The sequence below is a fragment of the Staurois parvus genome, unplaced genomic scaffold (genome assembly GCF_062004578.1).
Source record: "Staurois parvus isolate SC_StPar_1 unplaced genomic scaffold, SC_StPar_1.0 ptg000465l, whole genome shotgun sequence".
Lineage (NCBI taxonomy): Eukaryota > Metazoa > Chordata > Amphibia > Anura > Ranidae > Staurois > Staurois parvus.
The window spans coordinates 1,878,497-1,906,386 of NW_028318261.1; the positions used below are offsets into that span (position 1 = coordinate 1,878,497).

Here is a 27,890-nt window from a genome sequence, read left to right on the forward strand (position 1 = left end):
TATCCCGAAGATATAAGTAAAACAATTATATTACATTGCTGTAGTTAAAGATATAGATACAGATTTTGTAAATGAAAATGTATCTGATTACGCAGTTGTGTGAACTGACACCATAATAAACAAGGCAATTTACATCTGCGCTGGCCAATGCTCCCTGGTGCATCTCAATGTAAATGATGTGAATGGATCCTTAGTGGAAGCCATTTCAGCTAAGGCGCAAACACACCTTGTCCCGTGGAGTGCTGAAAGCTCTTTGATGCCTATAATGCCTATCATTACACTTTATAACCTGCCTGGCTGTGCAGTGTGATATGGTTGTAGTATATGAAGCAAAAGACTGGCTGACCAGTTTGTAATCTTTTTTTCACATACATGTCATTTAAATACGTTTTTATCTTTTTGTTTGGTGTACTTTTTGAACTGTGTTGTGTCCCCCTTCCCCAACAGAAATGATATATTATATAATACTGGAACATTACTGGATGAATATGGTTCTCTAAAGCAGCCCATAGATGATTCGATTTTCTTTCCTTCCACCATGGGTGAAAGGAAAGAAAATCGCTTGATTTCCCCATCCACATAGTTAGTGTTGATGGGGGAATGCCTACTGCAGCACTTTTGTGTTCTGCTGGCGGGTGGGGTTCCCGGAGGATGAGGGGGGTGAACCTTAGTGGCCAATAGAACACAATGATTGCTGCTAGCAGCTATAGCCACTGGCAGTGTTGATATGTAAAAAAAAAAATCAGACAGGCTGGTTGTACCCAAGAAGATTGATGGATTGATGCACAGAGTGCAGGATTCAGGAGTGCGTTTCATAAAGAATGCAGGATTCAGAAATACGTTACATACAGAGTGCAGGATTCAGGAATGGGTTTCTTACAGAGTGCAGGATTCAGGAATGCGTTACGTACAGAGTGCAGGATTCAGGAATGCGTTACGTACAGAGTGCAGGATTCAGGAATGCGTTACGTACAGAGTGCAGGATTCAGGAATGCGTTACGTACAGAGTGCAGGATTCAGGAATGTGTTACGTACAGAGTGCAGGATTCAGGAATGTGTTTTTTACAGAGTGCAGGATTCAGGAATGTGTTTTTTACAGAGTGTAGGATTCAGGAATGTGTTTTTTACAGAGTGTAGGATTCAGGAATGTGTTTTTTACAGAGTGTAGGATTCAGGAATGTGTTTTTTACAGAGTGTAGGATTCAGGAATGCGTTTCATACAGAGTGCAAGGTACAGGAGTGCGTTTCATACAGAGTGCAGGATTCAGGAATGGGTTTCATACAGAGTGCAAGGTTCAGGAATGCGTTTCATACAGAGTGCAAGGTTCAGGAGTGCATTTCATACAGAGTGCAGGATTCAGGAGTGCGTTTCATACAGAGTGCAGGATTCAGGAGTGCGTTTCATACAGAGTGCAAGGTTCAGGAGTGCGTTTCATACAGAGTGCAGGATTCAGGAGCGCGTTTTATACAGAGTGCAAGGTTCAGGAGTGCGTTTCATACAGAGTGCAAGGTTCAGGAATGCGTTTCATACAGAGTGCAGGATTCAGGGATGCTTTATGAGACAGAGTACAAGGTTCAGGAGTGCGTTTCATACAGAGTACAAGGTTCAGGAGTACGTTTCATACAGAATGCAAGGTTCAGGAGTGCGTTTCATACAGAGTGCAAGGTTCAGGAGTACGTTTCATACAGAGTGCAAGGTTCAGGAGTGCGTTTCATACAGAATGCAAGGTTCAAGAGTACGTTTCATACAGAGTGCAAGGTTCAGGAGTGCGTTTCATACAGAGTGCAGCATTCAGGAGTGTGTTTCATACAGAGTGCAGCATTCAGGAGTGCGTTTCATACAGAGTGCAAGGTTCAGGAGTGTGTTTCATACAGAGTGCAAGGTTCAGGAGTGCGTTTCATACAGAGTGCAAGGTTCAGGAATACGTTTCATACAGAGTGCAAGGTTCAGGAGTGTGTTTCATACAGACTGCAGGATTCAGGGATGCTTTACGAGACAGAGTGCAAGGTTCAGAAATTAGTTAAACCACAAAGACTCCAATTAAACATACACTTGCATTCTAAAATCTTGATTAACAGCATACAGGAGCCGAGGCAAGAATGCCGGCATCAGACGGATAACAAATGACTGCAGCTGAGCAGGCCCTACAGCAGTGTGAATATCTAGCACAGCCAGGGATTGGCAAACAAGCAAGTGGGAGTTTGACTGCAATGAGAGTGCAACTTTCAAGTCCAACCTGTGATGTCGGGTATGGGTGGGGCCGATATGTATTTCAAGTGCTCTGCCCCCTTTTAAAAACAACCTGTTCATAGGGAAACAGCCAGCATTTATACAGTGCCAACCGGGAAAACCGTGACAAGGGGCAGGACCAATTGGAACAACTGCATGTGCACCCGCAGCGGGGTATAATGTGTACAATATATAAATACTGGCTGTTTATCTATGCAGTCCTTGCTTGACAAAAGGGGCAGGGCCCCTGAAACACATATCAGCCCCGCCCATCCTTGACATCACAGGTTGGAGTTGACAGCTCCATGCTCACTCTTATTGCTGCTGCAAGCCCCACTGGCTTTGCCCGCCAACCCCTGGCTGTGCCAGGTTTTCACACTCTTCACACTGCTGCAGGTCCTGATATCACTATCACGTGATACATGACATAACGTGTCGGATTGAAGCATGTTGACGTAATTTCTGGTGCCGCGATGATCACTGCCATCTTTTTTTACCCCTGCTTGATATGCTGTATGAGCGTTTAGCCCTTATGATTTAAAATCCCCAGAGAAGGCAGCGGGGATTTCAAATCCTTGGACCAGTGGAGCAGCTTGCATGAGCCCTGAAAGCTCAGGATCATGGGAGGTTTCTGAGCTCTTTTATCGAGGATTTACAGTCTCTGGATTGATTGCTTATCCATGCACTGGAGCTTAGACATCTGCTTTAGAGGGTTCCCTATATATGGAGCCCAGCCGCACTGGATATTTGGCCATCTATCCCTGCAGTGGAAAGGTTACATCTTTCAGTCTTTCAGAGGGATTTCTGTACAGAGCCTAGTTGCCTCTTGCTTTTGGTGGTGGCAGCATCATGCTTTGGGGCTGTTTTTCTTCAGCTGGAACTGGGGCCTTAGTCAAGGTAGAGGGAATCATGAACACTTCCAAATATTAGTCAATATTGGCACAAAACCTTCAGGCTTCTGCTAGAAAGCTGAACATGAAGAGAAATTTCATCTTTCAACATGACAACAACCCAAAGCATACATCCAAATCAACAAAGGAATTACTTCACCAGAAGAAGATTAAAGTTTTGGAATGGCCCAGCCAGAGCCCAGACCTGAATCTGATGGAAAATCTGTGGGGTGATCTGAAGAGGGCTGTGCATAGGAGATGCCCTCACAATCTGACAGATTTGGAGTGTTGTTGCAAGGAAGAGTGGGCAAATATTGCCAAGTCAAGACGTGCCATGCTGATAGACTCATACCCAAAAAGACTGAGTGCTGGAATCACATCAAAAGGTGCTTCAACAAAGTATTAGTTTAAGGGTGTGCTCACTTATGCAACCATATTATTTTAGTTTTTATTTTTACTTCTCTCCAACTAAAAGATTTCAGTTTGTTGTTCAACTAAGTTGTACAGTTTATAAGTTACATTAAAAGGTAGAAATTATTTACCTTTGTCTCATTGTGTTACATCACAGAAACCTGACATTTTAACAGGGGTGTGTAGACTTTTTATATCCACTGTACCTACTCATTTAGTGTGATATTGTAAATGTAGGTCTGTGAATCAGGTCCTGCCAGGTGTTTATTATTTACTTTGGTTCATTTTGTGTGATATTGTAAATGTAGGTCTGTGAATCAGGCTCTTTTGGGTGTTTATTCATTATTCACTTTTATTCATTTTGTGGGATATTGTAAATGTAGGTCTATGAATCAGGCTCATTGGGTGTTTATTCATTATTCACTTTTATTCATTTTGTGGGATATTGTAAATGTAGGTCTATGAATCAGGCCCTTTTGGGTGTTTTATTAATTATTCACTTTGGTAAATAGTTTTTTTATATAGTTTAAATTGGTATATGTTCTAATTTATAGGTGGGTGGGTCATGTATTTATTAATTTATACCCTCACTTATTGGCTGTACTTAGGTTGAGATTTACAGTGTAGCACTATTCATTTATTATTTTGATTTGTCTTTTGAGAGGTGGAACACTTTTGGTGCTTGCAGCTTTAGTATAGTTATATTTTTTGTGGCAGCGCAGAAGACTCCTTCCTTTTAGCATATAAAAAATAGAGTAATGCAGGCAAAGCCCCTGCACACTGGGACCGTGGGACAAAGGTGAGAATGCAGGAAAGTCCTGCCCAATCCAAGACCGTTGGGAGATATGCATATACTGTATACATGATTCTGCACAGAGTGGCCACCTTGTAGCAGTAAAACGGCTGTAGGGCAGTCAGCAACTGGTTTAAAAAAATGATGGTTGTACACTATAAATAAAAAATATGATGGACTCATTAAGCAATGAAAGAGAGTGCACGCACCAAGCTAAAAGGCATATAAAAACCCTGTATGCTTTGTGGCTGTATGCATAAATACTGCTCATCAGAATCTGTATTCCCAGCACCAGTGTATGGAGTCTGGTACACTATCTAGTGCTCTACCCTCTGAGCACAAAGATTTGCTTATGTACATTATGATACCCTTCCTGTACAGTTTTTACTGTGTTTTTTTTCTCCTATACAGTATGATCATCATTCTAGACCTACTAAGTAGTAGTAGATACAAATTACATTTTTATTTTAGGCACACAAAGGCTTGCTGGAATGTACATTCCATAGCAAAGCACCCTTGTTAATCCTCCCCAAGAATAGTGCTCCACTGTCCTCTAGTGGGCCACAAAATACACTAATAAATAAAAACCCTCCTGAGTATCAAACCCAACGTGTAATGGAATAAATCTGTGAAACAAATAAAGCCAATAGTAAATAAAAACAAAAAAATGCTCATCTTTTTTTCTTTACGCACTTCTTGTGAATATCTAGCTCAGTTGAACATTTACCTGACTCATCACGTATTTATTCCACTGGGGGGGCTGATTGCTCAGCCGGGCATTTGTTTTACAATCATTTAATACTGGTTTTGTTGATTTTCACACTTGATGGTTCAGGTCAACCAGGTGTTTATTACAGCTCGGCCAGGTGTTTACTGCTATTGGTATCATGTTTTATTTCTGATATACGTTTCACATATTTTATTATTTTTATTGTTTTTTACACCTTATTCTTCAGCTCAGCTGGGTGTTTATTATAGGTTGGCCAGGTGTTTATTGCTACTTGATTTTGGTTTATTTTTTATATATATTTCACATACCATTTAGATTTAGTGGCACGGCCAGTTTTTTGTTTACTAGAGGGCAGTGCAGCACTATTCTTGGGGAGTTTTATTGATGTGGGAACACATTTAGGTGCTTGCAGCAGCTTATCATTTATTTGGCAGCGCATCAGTATTAAATCCTTACCCTTGTTAATAAATTCCATATGTTCACTATAGCCTTTGTGTGAATGTTGGCGCTCACATGAACAAATTATATATATTTTGAGCATAGCTTTTGCTCATTCACACAATATTGATGCTACATTGTACATACTTTTGTAAATCAGATCCAATTTCATGTTTACAAGGAAATCAAAATTTTAGGATTATGGTTGCATTTGAAGAACAAACATGATGAGTTAGCTGCAAGCACCCAACATCCATGTCTTCATGCTTTATTTTTGTTGAGAGATCCCTCTGAAAACACTCCCTAGCATTTCTAGCCACAGCAATCTTGAGTAGGGGAAAATGATTTATGTAGCATTTAGTCCCTGGAATCCATCTACCTTTAGCTCAGTCATGCAGGCAGGAGGCATTTTATCCTAGGCCGGAAACTGGGAAACAACTGAAGAAATGAAAAAAAAGAAAATTAAACAAGTAATTATAATATGCCATCCTATCTTTTTACTAAGGCTAGTTGCATAAGGACGAAAAATTAAAAATCAGCATCCACAAAAACTTTTAAAACACAGACACTCACCTGTTCCAGGATCCCTGGCTGTGCTCACCTAGTCGTTTTTGACTAGATGATCCAAGTGGAAGTGGGAGCAGGTACATGTCAAAACTAGAAAACTAGGTGTCCGTCCATTCCCCCTCCCAAAAAAAAAGTTAAAGAGGAGCAGGGAAGAAGGCCTTAAAGCAGGACTTCTCCTTTTGGCTGATGTTCTGCTTTATGTTGATTGAGAGAGTTTAGTTCCACTTTAACGTAACGGTACAAAAAAATTATGGTCAGAGCCATAACAGGAAATATCCAGGCATGGGAAAGGGTCATCTATTCTGAGGTCCTGTAGAATAATTGCTTTTCTAAAGTTATATTGAGAATGCATTTTCCATTAGGGAAATAAACTAAGTAAATGGAGTGATTGTAAACCTTTTTTTTTTCCTAAAGTAGAAAAGATGCTATACTTACCTGCTCTGTGCAATGGTATTACACAGAGCAGCCCCATTCTTTCTCTTCTGGTGTCCTCCACCAGCGTTTCCGCTCCTCCTCTTCTCCGAGTGACCCATAGCAAGCTTCTTGCTGGGGGTATGTATGCGGGTGCACTCCTGAGCTGGGCTGTGTGTGTCTATATACATAGAGTCAATAAATAAAAGTGCAGCGCTATAAATAAGTAACAATAGGTAATAATGTACATATAGGTAAACATTCATAAGATGACAATCCTTGTGTAGAGTGCCCATTATGGCGGTATTTCAGTGCTTGTGCTTTTAAAGGTGGGGTAAGAATACACACTCACCAGATGCGTAAAGATATTACCTATGTAAGCAGGAACTCCCTCCTCTGTGCAATATGATGGATCTGGATGCAGGGGTGGGCTCTGGGGAATCAATGACTCCACAAGGGAGACATAAAGAAGATGCCCATAGTGTAGTATTTAAAAGCTTTAATAAAGTGTTTATTGTATTAAAAACGTATTAAAGCTTTTAAATACTACACTATGGGCATCTTATTTATGTCTCCCCTGTGGAGTCATTGATTCCCCAGAGCCCACCCCTGCATCCAGATCCATCATATTGCAAAGAGGAGGGAGTTCCTGCTACACAGGTTGCTACACCCACTCATCCCTTAAAGGGCACCTCTGGTTACTGAATCCATATATCACCCTGAAGTACCACCCATCCAGAGGGAGGATATCTCTATACCTGGCTTAACCTGCTTCCTTAAAGGGGGACCTCGGATGATTGATTTATATGCGTAATATCTTTACACATTTGGTGAGTGCGTATTCTTACCCCACCTTTAAAAGCACAAGTACCGCCATAGTGGGCACTCTACACACGAATTGTCACCTTATGAATGTTTACCTATATGGACATTATTACCTATTGATACTTATTTATAGCGCTGCACTTTATTTATTGATTTGACTGAGGTTTTATTTGGTTACCTGTAGTGCATAGCTGCTGATGCTGAAAGCGCTCACTTCGTTTTTGTTTCTATACTTATAGACATAGAGTGATAACAGGTGCAGCACTCAATATCCAACAGTAAAGTGCATGTTTAAAAGCTCATAATAAAACTCATAATAACATTTAGATGAAATGTGCAAAAACTAAGGTGCTAATGAAACAAAGTGCTGATAAAGAGAAAATATCCAATCCTAATGTAAACAAGTGACAAACAATGTCCATAAAGTGTGGCACCTATTGCCACAATTTATGGACATTGTTTGTGACTTGTTTACATTAGGATTGGATATTTCCTCTTTATCAGCACTTTGTTTTATTAGCACCTTAGTTTTTGCACATTTCATCTTGAATGTTATTATGAGTTTTATTATGAGCTTTTAAACATGCACTTTACTGTTGGATATTGAGCGCTGCACCTGTTATCACTCTATGTTATTGGAGGTTATTTGGTTGCCTTTTTTATGCAATAGCAGCTTGTTCTTAGCGCTCACTTGTTTGTTTTCTGTTATGTGTCTATAGACACACACAGTGAGGCTCAGCCACGTCCCCTGCTCCCTCCTCTCAGGATTTGATTGACAGCAGCAGGAATCAATGGTTCCCACTGAGATCAGTGCAGCCTGGGAGAACAGGGAGAGGGGAGAGAAGAACTCCAGCAAGGCACAGCTCTGGAATGACGCAAGACTCAAGTAAGTGTTAGGATGGGGGAATGGGCAGTGGAAGGTTTTTACATTATGGAAGAGAATGCATAAAAGTAAAACATGTTTAGAGTTTAGAACTACTTTAGGTATCTTGCAGCAGGAATGGGAATGTAAAACAGGAATGTGTAAACATGAATTGATTCACGTATGTATGGACTGATCAATAGACCTATCAGAATGGTATAAATATTCTATTTCTGTATTTTTCAGAAAGATGTCATGTTTGATGATTATGAAGTCCCAGTGGTGTCTAACCTAGAACAGGTAAATCTTTGCGGTGAGATCGAAACTCATCAGGTGACCCTATCCACTCCAGCCAACAAGCCTTCTTTGATTGCAAAAAAGTGGAAACAGAGCCGCAGTCTATAAAATCATACCACAGTATTTAATCCAGGTAGCTGGAATCCACTGACACACACGTTTAGGCCATGCATTCTGATGCATTTCACCCCAATAAGGCTTAACTGTAGAGGTCCTCTGCGATTGAGCCCAATCAAGGAGAAACCTTTCAGAGGGGCCTGGCCTAATACAGGGACTGTGTCTGTGGAAACCAGCTACCTGGAATAAACACTATGGGATAATTTTATAGACTGCGAATCTGATTCCACTTTTGCAAACTTTGCTGAACAGGACAGACAGAGGGAAACAACACCTGTTACACAAGGAGTACCTGGGGAGAGGTTGAGCAGAGCTTTGAGTGGTGCACCTTCTTGTGGGATTTCTACAGTAAGCCCTCTTTGATATTTTTCATTTGCGATGGGCTAAATTGTAGAAAGCTTTATGATTAAAGTGGTTGTAAAGGCTGAAAGTTTTTTCACCTTCATGCATTCTCTGCATGAAGGTAAAAAAACCTTCTGTGTGCTGCTCCCCTCACAGCCCCCCCAATACTCACCTGAGCCCCCTCTCTATCCAGCGATGTGCACAGGAGCCTCAGCTGTCCCGTGTCTCTCTCTCCTCATTGGCTGAGACAGCAGTGGAAGCCATTTGCTCCCACTGCTGTCAGTCACAGCCAGTGAGCCAATAAGGAGAGAGTGGGGGGTGGGGCCAAACCATAGCTATATGTGTCTTATGGTCATATTGAGCAAGCCTCAGGAGCAAGCATGCAACAGTGTCTCCATAGCAAGCGGCTTGCTATGGGGGGACACTGGTCAAGGCGTAGCAGCCAGGAGTGTAGGTGGGGGACCCAAGAAAGAAGAGGATCAGGGCCTCTCTGTACAAAACCATTTCACAGAGCAGGTAAGTATGACATGCTTGTTATTTAAGAAAAAAAAACCTGAACCTTTAATATTACTGTAAGTCTATCACAAGTGTAACTCATCACAGAGGGCAAAGTCATGAGATCGACTTCTCATAAACAGGAATGTTAGAAATGTTTTGTTTGATCAGTGTATTCTGACAGTGGATCAGTCTCGCTGTTAGAAAACAGAAGTTCAGTGCAGCGGTAGAGGATTCCGCTATTCACCTCAAATGTGCGGATGGGGGAATCTGTTCAGATTTTTTTTTTGATCAGTCAGATGGCTGAGCAGAAATAAAAAAAAAAAAAAAAAGATCCATCTATGGCTAGCTTTAGATTCACTGGAGTGTGGCTGTTTCTTTTGTGGACATTGTGTGTAGGAATCAAAATGAGCTTTTTGTGACTTAAGCACCTGACCTGCAGAGGGAGGATCCAGCAGGGGTTGGAGAGCAGTGTCATTGTTTCTCCTTGCATCTTGCAGACACTGAAAATAGGAATGTAAATCCTTGCCTCTCCTGCTCCCTACCAGGCCGTTGATTAAGGGCACTGGATCAAAAGGATAGGGTTTTGATTAGGGATGCACCAATACCGATATCAGTATCAGTGCGGATACCAAGTATTTTCATGAGTACTCATACTCATGAAAATGCTCCCGGTACCAGAAACTGATACTTTGGAACCAGTGATGGTGCTGAGCAATCAGAAGCCATCTACCCCGTACTGTCCTAAGTGCAAGGAGAGGAAAGAAAGCTGTGGGGACTACAAATCCCCAGACCTGTGAAGCAGCTTTTCATTGTGTGACCGGATGGGATCAGTGCAGGGAGGTTTTCCACACTATTCTTGTGTGAACGCAGGCTATGACATGGACAGGAATCGCACTTCCTATTCAAATCGCATGCTATTCTTTGCAGTGTGGTTTGCACCCATTCATTTTGTATGGATGCAAATCGCGCTGCAAAATACCAGTACTCGGTGTTGATGAGTAGTTGACCGAAAGTATCAGTTCACGTACTTGCTGATAAAAAAAGGGTATTGGTGCATCCCTAGTTTTCATATTTCTCTCCATACAAGTGACCTTTAAGCAGTTGTGATTTTGTTATTAAACAAAGCTATGTATCTACCTTCCTTCCTTTCTCAGCACCACTCAAAAACCTCCTTTTTTATCACCCTACCTTCCTTCTACAGAACCATGTCTTCTTTTCTCAGCACCCTAACTTCCTTTCTCAGCACTTTACTTTTTTTCTTAGCACCTACTTTCCTTTCTTGACATCGTACCTTTTCTTCCCAGAGTTGCCTTGAGAAGAGGCCAAATGGTCTGCTTGTAGATGATTAGATGTGAGTCTTACTATGTGCTGTTTGCAGAAACATTGTTATATACCTACCTGTTCTAGGTTCTTTTCAGTCCTTCTATTTCTGTTAAAGTAATTTCCGGCCAAAAATAAAAATAGAATAACCCATTGAAATATAAAATAAAAAAACAGCTTTGGCTGCAATGCTTACCTCCAATCCAGAACTGTCCCTTGTAGGACTTTTCCACTACAAGATGCCCTAAGTCTCGTAATGAGTAAGTACAGGCATGCAAAATGCATCAAAGCTGTGCAATTCTACACTTCTAATAAACTCATTGGAATCCAAGAATAACTTGGAGTTGGAATGTTTTCCACAGAATCTTTGATGTTTTCCGGCAAGACTAGGCCCCTAATGAGATGTTGTAGAGTAAATACATTTCTGTCCCTCTTGTGACAGGATATTGAGTTGTTTACACAGATTATTTGCATTAAGTGCACAGAAATGACTAATTGCTGTTTTTTATCCCATAGGACAAACACTGTTTAGCATTCTGGGAGACATATGATACATATACCATACTGGATAATATATCAGGAAAGGCTGAACCTGAGCTTAAGGAACGCATAACAACACTTAAAACAGAACTTCGCTTTGTAGAAGAGTGTACATTTTCGGTACGTATGTGGTCTCTACCTACTAAAGCAATAGTCTCCATATCTAAATGGGGCAATAATCATGTTTGAACTTGTTGGTAAATCTGATTTTGTACTACAGTATTGTATAGTAAGAACTCAACTGTTTGCCCCAGTACAACTTAAAAAGTGTTTTGCATGTGCAACAGTTTGGCATTTATTTCAGGTATTGTGCTTGGGTAGATAGCTCTTTAGAAGAGAACTATGATTTATTTGGTATTGCTGAATCTTGGCTTCATTGTTCACATGACTGGGCTAATCATATTCTTGGCTATGCTGTCTTTCAGAGAGACAGGGTAAAATGAAAAGGTGGTGGTATCTGTTTCTTAGTGAGAAGTGATCTCAAAGCAAGTGTGAAAGTGGACCTAGTTGATGGAGAGTGTAATTAGGCTGAAGCATTGTGGGTGGAGGTGCATATGGGTGTACGTAGTTCAAAGTTGATCATTGGAGCTTGTTTCAGGCCACCCAAAGTTAAGTTGGAGGTGGATACTCAACTCCTTGCACAGTTAGAAAGAGAGACAAGGGGTGGGACAGTGATGGGGGATTTTATCTACTGTGAAATTGACTGGAGTAATGGCATTGCTGGAACAGTAAGAGGGCAGAAATTTATAAACCTGTAACATGACATTTTTATGGTACAGTTCATAGAGACCCCAACTAGAAATGATGCTCTGCTTGATCCGGTAATCTCAAAGCATGTGGAGCTTGATACTAATGTTCAAATAAAGGAACATCTGGGCAGCAGTGACCATAATATGATTTCATTTAATGTTAGCTGTTAACAACATGCACACACTGGAAAGATAAAAACACTTAATTTTAAAAGAGCACATTTTTCTATGCTGAGGTCTGCTCTCCAAGACTTAGTATGGAAGAGAATGTTGTCTCTGAAGAACACAGAAATGGAAATGATTCAAATCAACTGTATGCAAACACACTGCAAAATACTGTATATTCCCATGGGCAATACGTTTAAAAGGCTAAAGCTAAAACCTATGTGGCTCATGTCCAAAGTTAAAATAGCTATAAATAATAAGAAGAGAGCATTTAAAAAATATACAAATTAAGAAATACTGTCATAATTTAATAGTTGCAAAGAATAGAACAGAATATATGAAAAGGAAATCAAGGTTGCAAAAACTGAAAATGAATGTCAGGTTGCCATGACTAGTAGGACAAACCCCAAAAAAGTCTTCAAATATATTAACAGTAAAAATGTCAGGTCTGAGCCCTTTACAAAATAATCAAGAGTGGGTGACTGGGGACAACGAGAAGGAAAATGTATTAAATATTTTCTTCAGCTCTGTGTATACAAAGGAGCATGGGGGAGCTCAAGTCCTTAATGGGGATAGTATTGACACAACTCCAAATGATCCACAATGGCTCAAGACGGCATGGTCTAGAAACATTTAGACAAAAAAGGTGAATGAAGCACCTGGACCAAATGGCTTACACCCAAGGGCCCTCTGTTATATCTAAGCCATTGTTTCTCATTTTTAAAGACTCTTTAAAGACTGGCATGGTACCACTGAATTTGTGTAAGGCACGTGTGGTGCCTATACTTAAAAAGGGATCACAGTCTTTACCAAGTAACTACAGACTTTAGTTTAACTTCTATAGTTGGGGAATTTAATAAAAGATCACATAGAAGAGTTTTTGCTAGAAAATAATAGTTTAAACAATAGTCAGCATGGATTTGTGAAAAACCAAAGTTGCCAAACATGTCTGATTTGTTTTTATGAGATTGTAAAGGCATGGCTGTGAATATAGCTTACTTGGATTTTGCAAAAGCACTTGACACAGTTCCCCACACAAAGCTAAAAGTGTAAGTTAATATCTACAGGCTTAGAAAATTCAGTTTGTAAATGGCTAGAAAACTGGCTATTGACCATATTCAGAGAGTAGTGATTAATGATTCATACTCTGAATAGTTAAGGTGATTAGTGGTGTACCCCAGGGTTAAGTGTTTTGGTACCCTTACTTTTTAACATATTTATAAATAACATAGGGTCTGGGATTAAAAGTACCATTTCAGTATTTGCAGATGACACCAAGCTATGAAGTGGAATAAGTTCCTTGCAGGATGTCTCCAACCTGCAAGCCGATCTCAATTCACTATTCATTTGGGCAACTAAGTGACAAATGAGGTTTATTAATAATAATAAATGTAAAGTTATGCACTTGGGAGCTAAGAACACACATGCATTGTACATTCTATGAGGAGAACAGCTGGGGGAGTCAATGGCAGAGAAGGATTTGGGTGTTCTGCTAGATCTCAGACTTGGCATGCAATGTCAAGCTGCAGTTTCTAAAGCAAGCAAAATCCTTTCTTGTATTAAAAGAGGTATAGACTGCAGATAAATAGTAAGACCTCATTTGGAATATGCTGTTCAGTTTTGGGCACCAATTCACAGAAAGTATACTGGGGTACTGGAGAAAGTGCAGAAAAGGGCAACCAAACTGATAAGAGGCATGGAGGAGCTCGGCTATGAGGAAAGATTAGAGGAACTAAAAATATTCTCTCAAAAAGAAGAGATTAAGGGGGGATATGATTAACATGTGTAAATACATCAGTGGTTCATATAATGAACTTGGTGTACTGTATGGTTATTCATTTTCAGGTTATCACAGAGGACAAGGGGGCACTCTTTACGTATGAAGGAAAAGAGATTTAACCTCCACATACAAAAAAGCTTCTTCACAATAGGAGCTGTGAAAATGTGGAATAGACTCCCTGAAGAGCTGGTTCTGGCCATCTCAGTAGATTGTTTTAGAAAAGGCCTAGAATACATTCCTAAATGCATCAAATGTAACTGTATATTAATATTTAGAGGTAATAACACCAGGCGTAGTTGAACCAGGGAATATCCAATTGCCTCTAGGGGGATCAGGAAGGAATAATTTTCCCTCATTGGAGCGAATTGAATCATACTTTTTTTGCCTTCCACTGTATCCACTGTGGGTACAGAATTGTGTATATGGGGGTTTTAAATATCTTTTGCTTGTTGGTTGAACTAGGTAGACTAGTGTCTTTTTTCACCCTTGCTAACTATATAACTATGGGGGAGATTTACTAAAACTGGAGGGAGCAAAATCTGTGTAGTGCTGCATAGAAACCAGTCAGCTTCCAGATTTTATTGTCAAAGCTTAATTGAACAAGCTGAAGTTAGAAGCTGATTGGCTACCATGCAAAGCTGAACTAGATTCTGAGTGCTCCAGTTTTAGTAAGTCTCCCCCTATGTAACTATGAATGCATCCCTAATATTTGTGTCTTTTCAGAATGCTTCCCTTTAGTGGTAAAGTATCTCTTTAAAAAGGAATTTGCAGGGGGTTTTTTTGTTCCATAACTATTTTTTGCAATATTTAGTACTTAAAAATAACAAAAAAAAGTGTTTATTACTTTAAACCGAATTGTTTAATTGCTACCTCGTAGACAGCAGGTAACAAGCTTCATTTTAGAGCTGTGTTGTAAACTGGACCTAAAGAGCAGACAGATCTGGTTACACAGACTGCAAATTGAGTCATACATTGCTAGAACTAAACAGTATATCCTAATTGTACAGTACAATTGGTAGACATAGGCAACTTATTCGTACACAATGGGTTATAGGCTTCAGGTGTTTCATGGGTTATACGTCCATACCTCAGTTAGACATGGCAAGCTTTTGAGGACAAGACCCCTGGGGATCCTCCTTTATAACCCTTCTCCACTCTGTAAGTTCTCTGAATGCGATTGACCTCTTCTCCTTCACTGAGAAATCACCTTCATTAGTTTTAATATTTTTCCTTAACACCTTCACGCCGACGTAACACAAATATGCGGCCTCACAAAACTAGGCTACTATTTGCGTACCTGTCTTTGTGCTGGGAGCGTGCCGCACAACGCACTCCCAGCACAAAGACTGGGGTGTCACTGAGAGCCCTGGGTCCCTTTCTAACGAACGGGACCCAGGACTCCTGATTCCAGGGTTACATGATCGCTGGCATAGCCTCTGATTGGCTATCACAGTGATCAGTCATTGTGAAGCCTGCCCCCTTGTTTTTTTTTCTCTCTGAATGGAGGAGAGAGATACATCTCCTTGCAGAGAGAAAAAAAAATTTGTAAAAAAAAAAAGAAAAGATAAATATATGAATATAAAAAAAAAGAGAAAAGAGAAAAAAAAAATACCTAGATCAAGGTTTGATCTACCGTATTTTTCGCTCCATAAGACGCACCTGACCATAAGACGCACCTAGGTTTTAGAGGCGAAAAACAAGAAAAAAAATATTCTGAACCAATGGACTGCAGACACAGTACAGGGGATGACCAGAGACTGCGGACACAATACAGGAGATGACCAGAGACTGCGGACACAGTACAGGAGATGACCAGAGACTGCGGACACAGTACAGGAGATGACCAGAGACTGCGGACACAGTACAGGAGATGACCAGAGACTGCGGACACAGTGCAGGAGATGACCAGAGACTGCGGACATAGTACAGAAGATGACCAGAGACTGCGGATACAGTGCAGGGAATGACCAGAGACTGCGGACACAGTGCAGGAGATGACCAGAGACTGCGGACACAGTGCAGGGAATGACCAGAGACTGCGGACACAGTGCAGGGAATGACCAGAGACTGCGGTCACAGTGCAAGGAATGACCAGAGACTGCGGACACAGTGCAGGAGATGACCAGAGACTGCGGACACAGTGCAGGGAATGACCAGAGACTGCGGACAGTGCAGGGAATGACCAGAGACTGCAGACAGTGCAGGGAATGACCAGAGACTGCTTACAGTGCAGGGAATGACCAGAGACTGCAGACAGTGCAGGGAATGACCAGAGACTGCAGACAGTGCAGGGAATGACCAGAGACTGCAGACAGTGCAGGGAATGACCAGAGACTGCTGACCTTTGGGGAGGGAGGGGGAGCGGGTACCTGAATTTGACACTTCTGTGACAGCCGGGTGCCCACTGCGCATGCGTGAGAAGCGCTGCGCTTTGTGAATGGCCCGGCGCCTTCTGGGACCTGTCATGTGTCCCAGAAGACACCGTATCATTCACAAAGCGCAGCACATGCGCAGTGGGCACCCGGCTGTCACAGAAGCCAGCACGGGAAGACTGTGCAGCGCTGGAGCGAGGAACAGGTAAGGCCCTGCAGGAGAGAACAGCTGAGCGGCCAGCCCGGTATTCTGACATGGTGGCGGCAGAAATAACGGACCGGCCGCTTTATATTCGCTCCATAAGACGCACTGACATTTCCCCCCCTTTTTTGGGGGGAAAAAAGTGCGTCTTATGGAGCGAAAAATACGGTAGTTCAGTGCCAGGGTTAGTGTTTGGGTCAAAGTCAGGGTCAAAAGTCAAAGTCAAAAGGTCAGGATTTTTTTAACTGGTGTCAGTGTGTTTTTTTAGGTAAAAAAAAAACAAAAAATACAAAATGTGCACTATTGTTTCTGGGTTGTAGTACATGTACAAATATAATACACATATATGGTATCACTGCGATTGTCAAGAGCTGTAAAATTAATTTTGGGTTGTTCTTTGGTGGTAGGTTATGGTAGTAACAATAAACACACAGCTAAATTTAAAAAAATTATTTTGTTTACTATTTTGGGATAGTTTTCCTTTGATAATAAGAAAAAATTATGAGATATCCATTACCATTTACCACCAAATAAAAGCCCAATTTGTACTGAAAAAAAACAAGGTATAATACACCTGGATGTACAAAGTAGTTGTGATGATATGTACAGTTTTACTAACACATGTCAAAGTTGTAAACTTTTACTTAGGCTTTAAGATTTGTTTTACCCTTAGGTGTGAAGGGGTTAATATCTTATTTTCTGATTCTTCCCCTTCTTTAACCCTCACTGTCGTCTAATGCCTACACAGAAGCAGTGCATCTGGATTGGTGCAACCTCGTAAAAACTTTGGGAGCTGCACCCAGAACCTAGCTGTGTGGACTTCCTGTTGCTTTGGGCACTGAATTCTGCATGGGGTGTTCACCTTGGCACTTGGTCCAATGAGTTGACTTAGCAGCAGGGTGCTATACAGGTCCAGGGCTGTGGTCTATTGCTAGCAAACGCAGTCCCTGAAGACCCTTTCAGGGGTTTGCCCACTGTGATGGGTGAACCTGGACTTTGTCGTGGACAGGTAAGACAGGTTAAACGGGGATATGTTCAGAATGTTTTCAACTAGGCTCAGGTGGATCACCATGACACCAATGGTTACATACTTTAACATCATTTTTGCCTAAAGCCCTTATAAAGTCTTTAGGCACTTCTTCCTGCCCTTTTACCATGAAGATTCATTACAGGACGATATACACCTGGGTTTTCACATATTCCTTCTGGACTTGCTTACCCTATCTCCTATGCTCTACTCCACAGGGGATTAGCCTCACTTATAACTATGGTGGAGACCAGGCGAAGGGGCCAGTTCAAAACTGGTGAACATTTGTTCTGCCAAAAGCCTGTACAACAATCAGTCTCAGAGTGATGATGCATCCCTTGCACCAGAGCACGGCCAGGTTTAACACCATTCTGATTCTAACTCTGTTTGAGAAAACCACAATTAGGTCTGCACCAGTATGGATAAGTATATAAATACATCCTATTACAATAGCAGCTGTGGCTATTAGTATTTTAATTCAAATAATCTGAAAACTATACATTGCTAGCCTAGTCAAGACAATTTGGGGTTTATTTACTAAAGCTGGAGAGTCCAAAATCAGACTCCCTTCTGCATAGAAACCAATCAGCTTCTAACCTCAGCTTGTTCAATGAAGCTTTGGCAATGAAACCTGGAAGCTGATTGGTTTCTATGCAGAAGGGAGTCTGATTTTGGACTCTCCAGCTTTAGTAAATAAACCCCTTTGTGTCATAACCTAAAAATGAAATAATATGCATAGAATGTATGTATGTATATATATATATATATATATATATATATATATATATATAAAATATAAATATTGTGTCAATAAACAATATTAATAAATAGAACCGTGTGTGCTTTTGTGCCTAAACATCCATAAATCCTATGTTGATAATAAATAAATAACACAGAAATATTTTGTGTTCATAAGTGCAGTAATTAGTACATAAATCCACATATAAACTGAACAGTGCAAAACAGTTCAAAAACTTCCACAGTGCTTCACACCACTCCATTGTGCTTCCTCCACCAATACTCCAGTGTGTGCACCACCTGTTCATTCTTTATCTAGTGACAAAAAATCCCTTATATGATGATTTTTTGGTGACAGGTTCCCTGTAAGGAGACATACAAAGTCTTTTAGACCCTTGTGCTTCACTGAATTTAATGCAATGCAATAGATTCTGTCAGCTCTGCTCCCTCCCCTTTACGCACCCCACCTGCTATGCTAGTCCTGAGGTTTATTGTAGGAATTAAATCATAAAAACATACTCACAGACGAAGCATGTATCTAAAAAGCATAGAAAAATGACAATGGCCACAACGGCGGGCAAGGTGTTCTCACTGTAAGTGCGGTCAAAAACTGACGCGTTTCGGGGACGAATCGTACATTCGTGATGCCTCAGGCATCAACAGCGAGGCTCTTACTTCACTTTCCATTCATCATACATCAGCATCAGAGGTTGGTCATCAGCTCTGAGGAAAGGGATTCGTCCCCGAAACGTGTCAGCCATTTGACCGCACTGACAGTGAGAACACCTTGCCCGCCGTTGTGGCCATTGTCATTTTTCTATGCTTTTTAGATACATGCTTCGTCTGTGAGTATGTTTTTATGATTTAATTCCTACAATAAACCTTGGATAATGCACTAGGTGTGTGCGCCACCTGTTTTCTCTCTATCCAGTGGCTGATTTCCCCGTCTGAGGAGGGCTGCACCCCTGGAACATTTCCTTTTGGTTGTCGCTGTCCTGGTACCCTTGGCTTCCCTTTTGGCTGTGCATATCCTGAGGCGCTGGAGAGTACATACGCTATGCTAGTCCTGAGCCCGCAGATGGGCAAGCAGAACCTGGGATACATGGTAGGGGTGTATGGGGTGGGGCGATTGCTATCGAGGCTGTGTGGAAGCAATCAGGGGGAGGGGGGGGTGCAGCCACCAGAATGCTTCCATCTAACAGGCAGCCACTGGGGAGTGTGTGTAAAACCCCCTGCTGTCAGATCCGTACAACGTAGGAACCTAGCAGTGAAAGGGTTAAAGATGTTCCTTCTTTCGAAGATTCTGCTTATAGAAAATGTAAGGTGCTCTTAAAAGCTGTCTTTAACCTGGTAGGCCTGTCCCTGCATTCAGTTCCCACTGATAGTTCTTTATGGCAAACTGCAGCTAAATGGACAAGGACAATGACTAACTAGAACAGCTACAATTTCTGGGGAAATTGTGTGAAGTGTTCTTGCTTCCTACAGTAGTCTACAACGAGAGTGGGCGGAGTAACTGGGTGGAGTGGCTTCTCACTCTGCTGCCTGCTCACACACCTGGGTTCCTATGGCAACTCACTCTACAGCAAGGGCAGAGAAGAGTGGTTAAAAACAAACTGCTCCAACTTGCTCACTTCACTGGCGGTTGCCATCTTCAAATGATTATAGTGTAAAAATTATAAATCCTACACCGAAGAGCTTTATATTGTGAGAATCACAAGACCCAGACCTACATTTTAATGCATAGTATGTCTCTGAAATATTAAAAATGAAGGCACAGTTGCAGTTTAGAAATTGCCCTTCAAATTTGAGGTGGCTAGAGTGGAGTTTCAATGAATGTCAATGGGCGGCGTGAGTTGCAAACAAATGGTCATATTGTGAAAACTATCAGGGCTATGGCTTAGCCGTGGACATATTTAGTGGCAGCAGGGATAGCTGAATGTTTTGATATAAGATGTGTGTAGGTGGGCTTGAAAATGAGGGAGTGATGGCAGTTTAGAAATTATATCCTGATTTTTCAGCTCCCACTCTAGTTTTGAACATTCCACCATTCATTCCTATGGGACGAATTTCACCGCAAAAACGCTGATATTTTGTGAACCATTCGGCGAAACGTTCCACAAAGTAATAGCACACCCAATCTGCACGTTTCGGTATATTACTGTCTATGTAGTGTAAAAACTGTGGGAGGAGTTAGGGTGGTAAATTTGGCTATAATAATAAGAATATATATGTGAGATAACAGTAAGTGGTCCTGCCGTGCAAGAACACTTAGCTACCATTACCCTGTATTTCAGGTTTGTGATATTGCAGAAAAATTCCAATTGTCCTCTGCTCTTGTTTTTGCGTAGATGCCCTGGGACATGTCATGAGACAAATATGTAGAATGGCTTTAATCTACATGTGTATGTACAGAATCATATGGCTAAAGGCTTGGACAGTGGAAGCTGCCTGTAAAAGGTGCCTCACATGTATGCCCTTTCAGGGAAAACACCTATTAGGTGAGGCATGTGATGGTGCGCAGCATCAGACCCCAGCCCTTCTCACCAACTTGTGACCGAAGGACCAGCCGATCTAAGACTGCGCTGCCAATTGCGTAACAATGCCACTCTCAGCTGCACCCTGCACAAAGATTTTCCAGCTCGCTGGACCACAATCTATGTGCCATCAGCCTGAGAGAGATTGTTACTGGGTCAGGTTAATTACGCAATTATCCCTTCACACTGCCACTACCACCTTTTTACAGAGAAGGAGGAAACTCACAAATCTTAGCAGTAACACTATGATATTAGAATAAGCGTCTGTATACACACTGCAACCGCAGTCAGATGTATCCAGAGGATTAATACATACAGTAGCACTCTCCAGAGACAGGGATTCTTTTAGTTTGCAGTAAAAGCTTTATAGACAGTTTCAACACTTTTCAGAAAATAGGATTTATTACTAAAAAGGTCAAAATGGTGCAATTAAAATAATTTAAGGGAAAAGATGTAACAAATATATATATATGAAGAGAGCAATAAAACAACAACAGAGAAATAAAAGAAACGTTTCAGAAGGTAGGATACTTGCAAAAAGTCCTTGGTTTAAGCAAATGTCCAAACAAAAAGGTTGCCTGTCTCCCAAAGATGGTTCCTGATGTTAAAAGGGAGAAATCTCTTTTTTCTTCTCTCTAGGCATGTCAGCCTTTTTTTTAGTATCCCAACAGGGGTGTCTCCTGAAAGCAAAGAGCCAATCGCCTCATTTGGGGATGGGTGCTAGGCAGAGACCCAGGCTATTATGACCAAATCCCTTACAAGTTTATACCATGGTCAGTAACCTTCAATAGGTACAGGTAGCATCCTAGCAATTGGCAGATTAATATGCAGAATCATATTCCGAATGTCCAGATATCAAATATGGCATATCCTGCCACTCTGGATAAAAATATATTGCTTTCTACCCTCTTGTAGACGCTACACAGGGATGTAAGGTGTCATGTGACTCATATTAAAATGACCTATCTGAATATATGCTTTATATCAATGTGCCCAGTTCCTGTTGAAGTTTATGAATTTGTATGAAAAGTGACTCATGTGGGATGTACGTTTTATGGCCCCTTCTGCTGTAATGCTTACATGTCAAGTGACCCGCTGAGTTATGGCTTTATGACCGGACCAAGCTAAGTGCTTGTCCATTCCATTCACGGGGGGGGGGGGGGGGGGACTGGAGGAGTGAGAATGATATTTTCAGATCATGATACAAGATGGTAGACCTTAACAAGATGGTGGTCAGCGTCCATGTGTCTAAGCGCACAATTGCCACAAGGCACTAGACCAATTCATCAAAGAGGTCACAGATGAAAAGGTTTTACTTCCTCAGAGAAAGGTAACAACCCCCCCAGAGGTTTCAAGCACCTCTAAACACAGAGCGCCTGCATGCTCTAACCAGGCCTCAACTTCTAAATCAAAATTCAGCCCTTCCTTTTAGCGCTAGACTTGAAACACAAAATCAGCATGCCTCAAAGTCTTCTTTCCTATAAAGGTGTGCCTCATTCACCAGAATTTAGAAATTCACCCATTTCAGCAAAATTCGTCTATTGTAAATCTAAAACTTTTGTTTTTGTATATGAATTTTCAGTTCCTATTTTAATATCAAACCAAAGAAAGTGGTCATCACTAGAACCCACATTTTCTCCCACCTCAACATTAGACATTTGTCAGTGCTAGGTCTAGAATATGATCTACTTGGGTTGGACTTTTTACTAACTGTTTTAGAGAAAGCCCATTCAGTGCTTGCATTACATCCCTGCTCCTGCTTGTACTAGCAGTTTGAGAATTTCAGTTATTAGACATGTTGAAGTCACCCATAACCAAAACCTCCCTCTTCATTGCCATTTGAGTTATCAAATAAATCTACCTGTCCTCTCGCAGTCTTTTTGAGAATTTGTATTGAGCTGTGTACGTGCCACTCAGTTTATAGTGCGCATAGTGCCTGTGTGCCGGGATGACTGCACTCCTGTGCATGCATAGGAGTGACATCATTCCGTATCGGCAAATCAAGACAGCTGAAGACTGGCACCTGGAAGAAGCCGGGGAGAAGATGCCCCCTCGGACCGTTGAAGAAGAGGTAAGTATAATTCAGTTCCACTTTAAGGGCTATTCTACACAGGCAGCTGAGCTGCAGTTTTAGTGCTCCCGGCCACCCACTAGAATGCTAACATTGCAACCTCACAGGACTTTAAACATGCCGCAGCGTCAAAGTTTTACAGGTGACACCATTGAAATCAAATGCTTGGCTTGCAGTTGCGGCACAGTTTCTCAGTGTAAAGTTACCTTTTGGCAAATAAAAACAAAAAAAAAAAGGCATCAGGAGGTGGCAGTAGCACCTCCTGAACTTTTGCTGGCTGCTGCTATACTACCCTTCAAAAAGCATTGCCTTTTTAGAAGGCAGTAAGGATTATCGCCAGTATGAAATGTCTACTAGACAGAGTTGAAGATCATAGGAAATAAACATGTTAGACACATTACAGGAATTATTTGTGATGGCTGTGTGAATGCTCAGACATTTGTTTATAAATAGATACCTAAGAGTCGTGGATGAACCCTGTATTAAGCATTTATTTGTAAAATGATTTATACAAACAATGAAAAAGATACATTTGTATATCTAATTGATATTTTATTATAATTACTTATAAAAATTAAAATTTTTATGAATGTAATATTCAGTACTTCCTGTTGTTTCAAGCAATTTTATAAGTAAATGAATATACTTGATCAGTATGTTTTTACTGTATAGATCTTTTTCACCCTGTCTCAGCCTCTGTCACAGTTTTTGTAAGAAAAAGGATTGTTTGTTGGATTACTGGTTTATAGCTTAACCCCTTTATGACCAGGATCAAAACAAACCTTAACGCCCAAGCCCAGTTTTGCAACTTTGACATGTGTTAGTATAACTGTACATTTCATCACAGCTGCTTAGAGTTTCCAGGTGGATTATACCTTGTTTTTCTTCTGTAGCTGTATATTTTTATGTCATTACCATGAACAACCACCAAAAAAACCCCTGCAAAGTAAATTCTCCTATTCATGACAATTGTGGTGATACCACATACAGTACATGTGTGTGATTTTGTTTTTTGTGCCCATAGTAGGGCCAAGAAACAGTAATACAGTTTATACACTAAATATACAGTAAAACCTTTTTTTCTTATCTAAATCACACTGCCACTAGCTGACACTAACTGTCGCTTGCACTGCCACTAACTAACAAGGACACTAACTGACACAGACACAAACTGACACTGACATCAACTGATATGGACACTAACTGACACGGACATCAACTGACATGGACACTGACTGACAATTACACTGAAACTAACTGAAAAACCATCATTTTAATTTACACTGCCACTAACTGCCATTAACTAATATTTACACTGACATTAACTGTCACTAACAGCAACTGACACACTGACACTTAGACTGTTACTAACTTACACTAACACTGGCACATACACTGACACTAAGAGCTGATTCACACATGTGTGGTGTGGATTGAAGCTCAGGTTTCACAGGCAACTGATACAGTAGTTGTTCCGTGGTTCATGTCAGGTTTAAATCAAGTTCAGAACAGGATTAGCTCAGGATCTTATCCTGTTAACACACATGCGCTTTAGAAACGGTTCCCATAGAAGTCATTAGCTTGTAATCTGCAGCTGAACCTGAAGGCACTGCTCAGAAATCAGACATGACTCTTTTTCAAACCACACTGAATTAGCACTGAATCCGAACACCGGATGTGCACCGGACATATGTGAACAGGCACCATAGAAAGCAATGGTATTTCACATGTCACGCATCCAATCCGCATATATGTGAATTGGTACTAACACTCGCTACACTAGATCAAGCCCTGAACTGGTTAATCTTTATTTATTTATGGTTAAAAATACAGATTTGTTTTTTGCAGACGTCCTCTAGCAAGGATGAAAAGATACAATGTATCTTCTCCTCACTAGAGGGATATTGTGTTGTCTCTTTATAGAGATAAAACAACACAGGGGTGGGTCGCAGATTGAATATTCCCTGGGATAGCCAATTAGGCTCTCACAGCATCATGTGATTGGGATCTGGTTCCCCCGGGGTCCCGATCGTCAGTAGAGACCTGTCACCAGCAGCTTGGTCTTAGTGCTGGGACCATGCTTGACCGCACGCTCCCAGCACAAACAAAACAACACATATATGCAGCACCCAGGTTTAAAGCCCACCTCCTGGATGCCGCATATGTGTTACGTGGTCATAAAGGGGACACCAGGCTATTGGCATTCAGATATTTATATATTCTTGAAAGCAAGCAATCAGGTCTGGTCTCAGCACTCTGCTTTCCCCTCTCTTCCTGTGCAACTACTCTGTAATTACATTAGAGATTAGAGGGTTGGAAGACTGCTCAGTCACTGTTGGGAGGAGGGAACAAAGTAACTGAAAAGCTTAAGGGCCAGTTCACACTACGTGCGTTTCAGTTGCTTTTTTTTCTGCATCCAAAATGCACAGAAAGTAGGTTATATGGTTTTCAATGTCATAGTTCACATCAGTGCTTGTGGTTCCAGTGCGTTCCAGTTGCAGAAAAAAAAGTAGAACATGCTGAATTTTTTCTGAACAGAACTGTACGTTCTGTAGAACTGGCACGTGGTAAAATGCATAAAAATGCACTGGAATGCACACGTCCCTATTTAAATTGAAGAAAAAGAGGGGAGAAAATTAACTGGAATGCATAAGAAATACCTGGAACGTGTCGAAACGCATCAAAAACACGTACATGCGGAAACGCATCCGAAAAGCATCTGGACTGCATTTCTATAGTGTGAACTGGTCCTAAATTAAACTTAAAGTACTTTCAATTAGAGGATGAATTATGCTGCAACACCTTTAGCTACAAAATTCAGCGATGTGTTTAAAAGCTTTTTTATACTTTTAAACATGTAAATATTTGAATACCTATAGCCTGGTCACAGTTTTTCTTTAAACCACCATGTGGCTCAGAAAAATAGGGACACATTGCACATTCCATGTGACAATGCTTTTGATATGTGCTTAATTTACATTTTTAATGTAATGTAGGTTCAAATAATGTATCAAACAGCGGAGGTTTCCTACTGCATCATTTTCTCAAACATATACTGGTCAGAATCATCTGTTACAAACTTATCCTGTACATGACTACCTCATTGCGGAAAAAAAAGGAAAAGAATGCCATATTACATTTCTTTATAATATACTCTACATTTCTTTTAGGTATCAAAAACCTGTGCCAAGCATATGCAGCCTCTTGTACAGGTACTCCAGAAATTAGATCCTAAGCAACTGGAAAACATTAAAGGAAACTATTCCAATTGCACTGAAGTAAGATGTTATTTAGGTAAGTGCACAAGGGGACCCTCTTAAATTTCTGTCTTGAATGAAAAAAAGCAATCAGTGATATAACAAACCTAATTTATAGCATTGAAGCATGTTACAAACCAGCATGGAAAAACAGAGACAATGTATGTTTAGGTGTCTTTACGAAAAGATAGTGTATGATTGATTATTCTCTAAACAGAGTAAATACATCTATTTACAGTAAACTGAGATTTTTGAAGGGTGATTGCCATGTGTAGAAATCAATGAGGGAAAAACAATTTCTGATGCCAACAATAACCATTTAGATTTTCTCTTTCTTGGCCTTTTGTAGTACTAAATAATGAATACTATAACTCAGTTGCCATTGGTAAAATGAGCTTTACTTCTTTTTGACAATTATGCACAATGCCATAATGCCATATATGCTGTTAGCAATTACTAAAATGAATTAGTAGCTCACCATGAATGTCCAGCTGTGCCATCGTTTGTGGTGACTTGGAGGGCAGAAAATGCAAATTCCAGTACCCACCCAATATCATACATCCCAACTGTTCTTCATTTGGAGGGACTGTCCCTCATGTGGAACCAAATTCTGTCTCTCTTTCCTTCTCATTTGTCCCTCATTATAGACATATCTGTGGATATAAATATTATTATCACATTGCTGTTTTAAAAAGCCAGTATAAAAGAAATAGAGGGATGAAAAAGCACTTGTGGATTTAGACAATAATTTTTTGATTATTAGTTCTTCATGGTTCAGGTAATTGGGGGCATGGCAAGTAGTGTGCCTTTTGCCTACAAACTTTGTGCTAAAGGGTGTCCCTCTTTCCCATCTTAGAAAGTTGTAACATTGCAGTATACTGTAACATTAAGTATAGTGAAAGGGAACAACATGTTACCTATCTGTAAAATAGTTACTCTATATTATGGAGGCAGCTGGATTCTATAGAAATATTCACTGCTGGGATGCCTGTCCTTTTACTATGGCTGAACATCTGGCTTGCAGATGGTTATTACCTCTGGACTCCTGGCTGAGCTGAGGATCCACCCCTTCCTACCTCCTCCATTGAGCAAAGTTGTTTCATTGTTTACAATGCCTGTAAAATGGGGAGAATCTCCTGAGTCACAGGATTCTCTCACTCATTCACAAATCATGTTACAAGTAGTAAAAGAACTTTACTCAATGGAGGAGGGGCAGATCCTCGCCACTGACTTTTTTTTTTACAGCTGCTAAGCCTAGAAATGAAAGCTATTAACCTCCTGCACAGCGAAAGTTAGAGTTAGAAAGAGGACAGGCATCCCTGCAATGAAGGTTTATCCAGGATCCAGCTATCTGCATGATGTGAGACATCCTTCATTACTGATAAGTAATGAGACTAAAGATTAAAAATATTTTTAGCTAACCTTCAGCTTTAATAAATTGCATAAAAATTCAGTGCAAGATTCTGTAGAACCACAAACAGCCCAAAGTGGACACAAAATCACATTGAAAGACAGACTGTAGTGTTAAAAAGGTCTTAACAGTTGTTTCTCCTACAGCTGGAGTATGTATTTTTCAAGGTATGAAGATTACAGTCCTCTCCTCTATATGGCATATATTTTTTCTCAAATGATGCTTCTGTGAATAGACATATGTTTAGATCTCAAAACATCTTTATGGCAACAATAAAAAGGAAAAAAAAATAGACAAACTCCTTATGCTATAA

General features: G+C 40.7%; 1 protein-coding gene across 2 annotated transcripts in view; it reads left to right on the forward strand.

The window, feature by feature from the left end:
• Positions 1–27,890, forward strand: part of FLT3LG (fms related receptor tyrosine kinase 3 ligand) — a 330,147-nt gene that overhangs the window by 254,436 nt on the left and 47,821 nt on the right. For both annotated transcript variants that reach the window (XM_089689005.1, XM_089689006.1), the window contains 3 exons: positions 8,404–8,457; positions 11,248–11,391; positions 26,080–26,203. In XM_089689005.1, the coding sequence (XP_089545131.1) occupies positions 8,404–8,457; positions 11,248–11,391; positions 26,080–26,203 (322 nt within the window). The remainder of the gene's footprint in view (positions 1–8,403; positions 8,458–11,247; positions 11,392–26,079; positions 26,204–27,890) is intronic.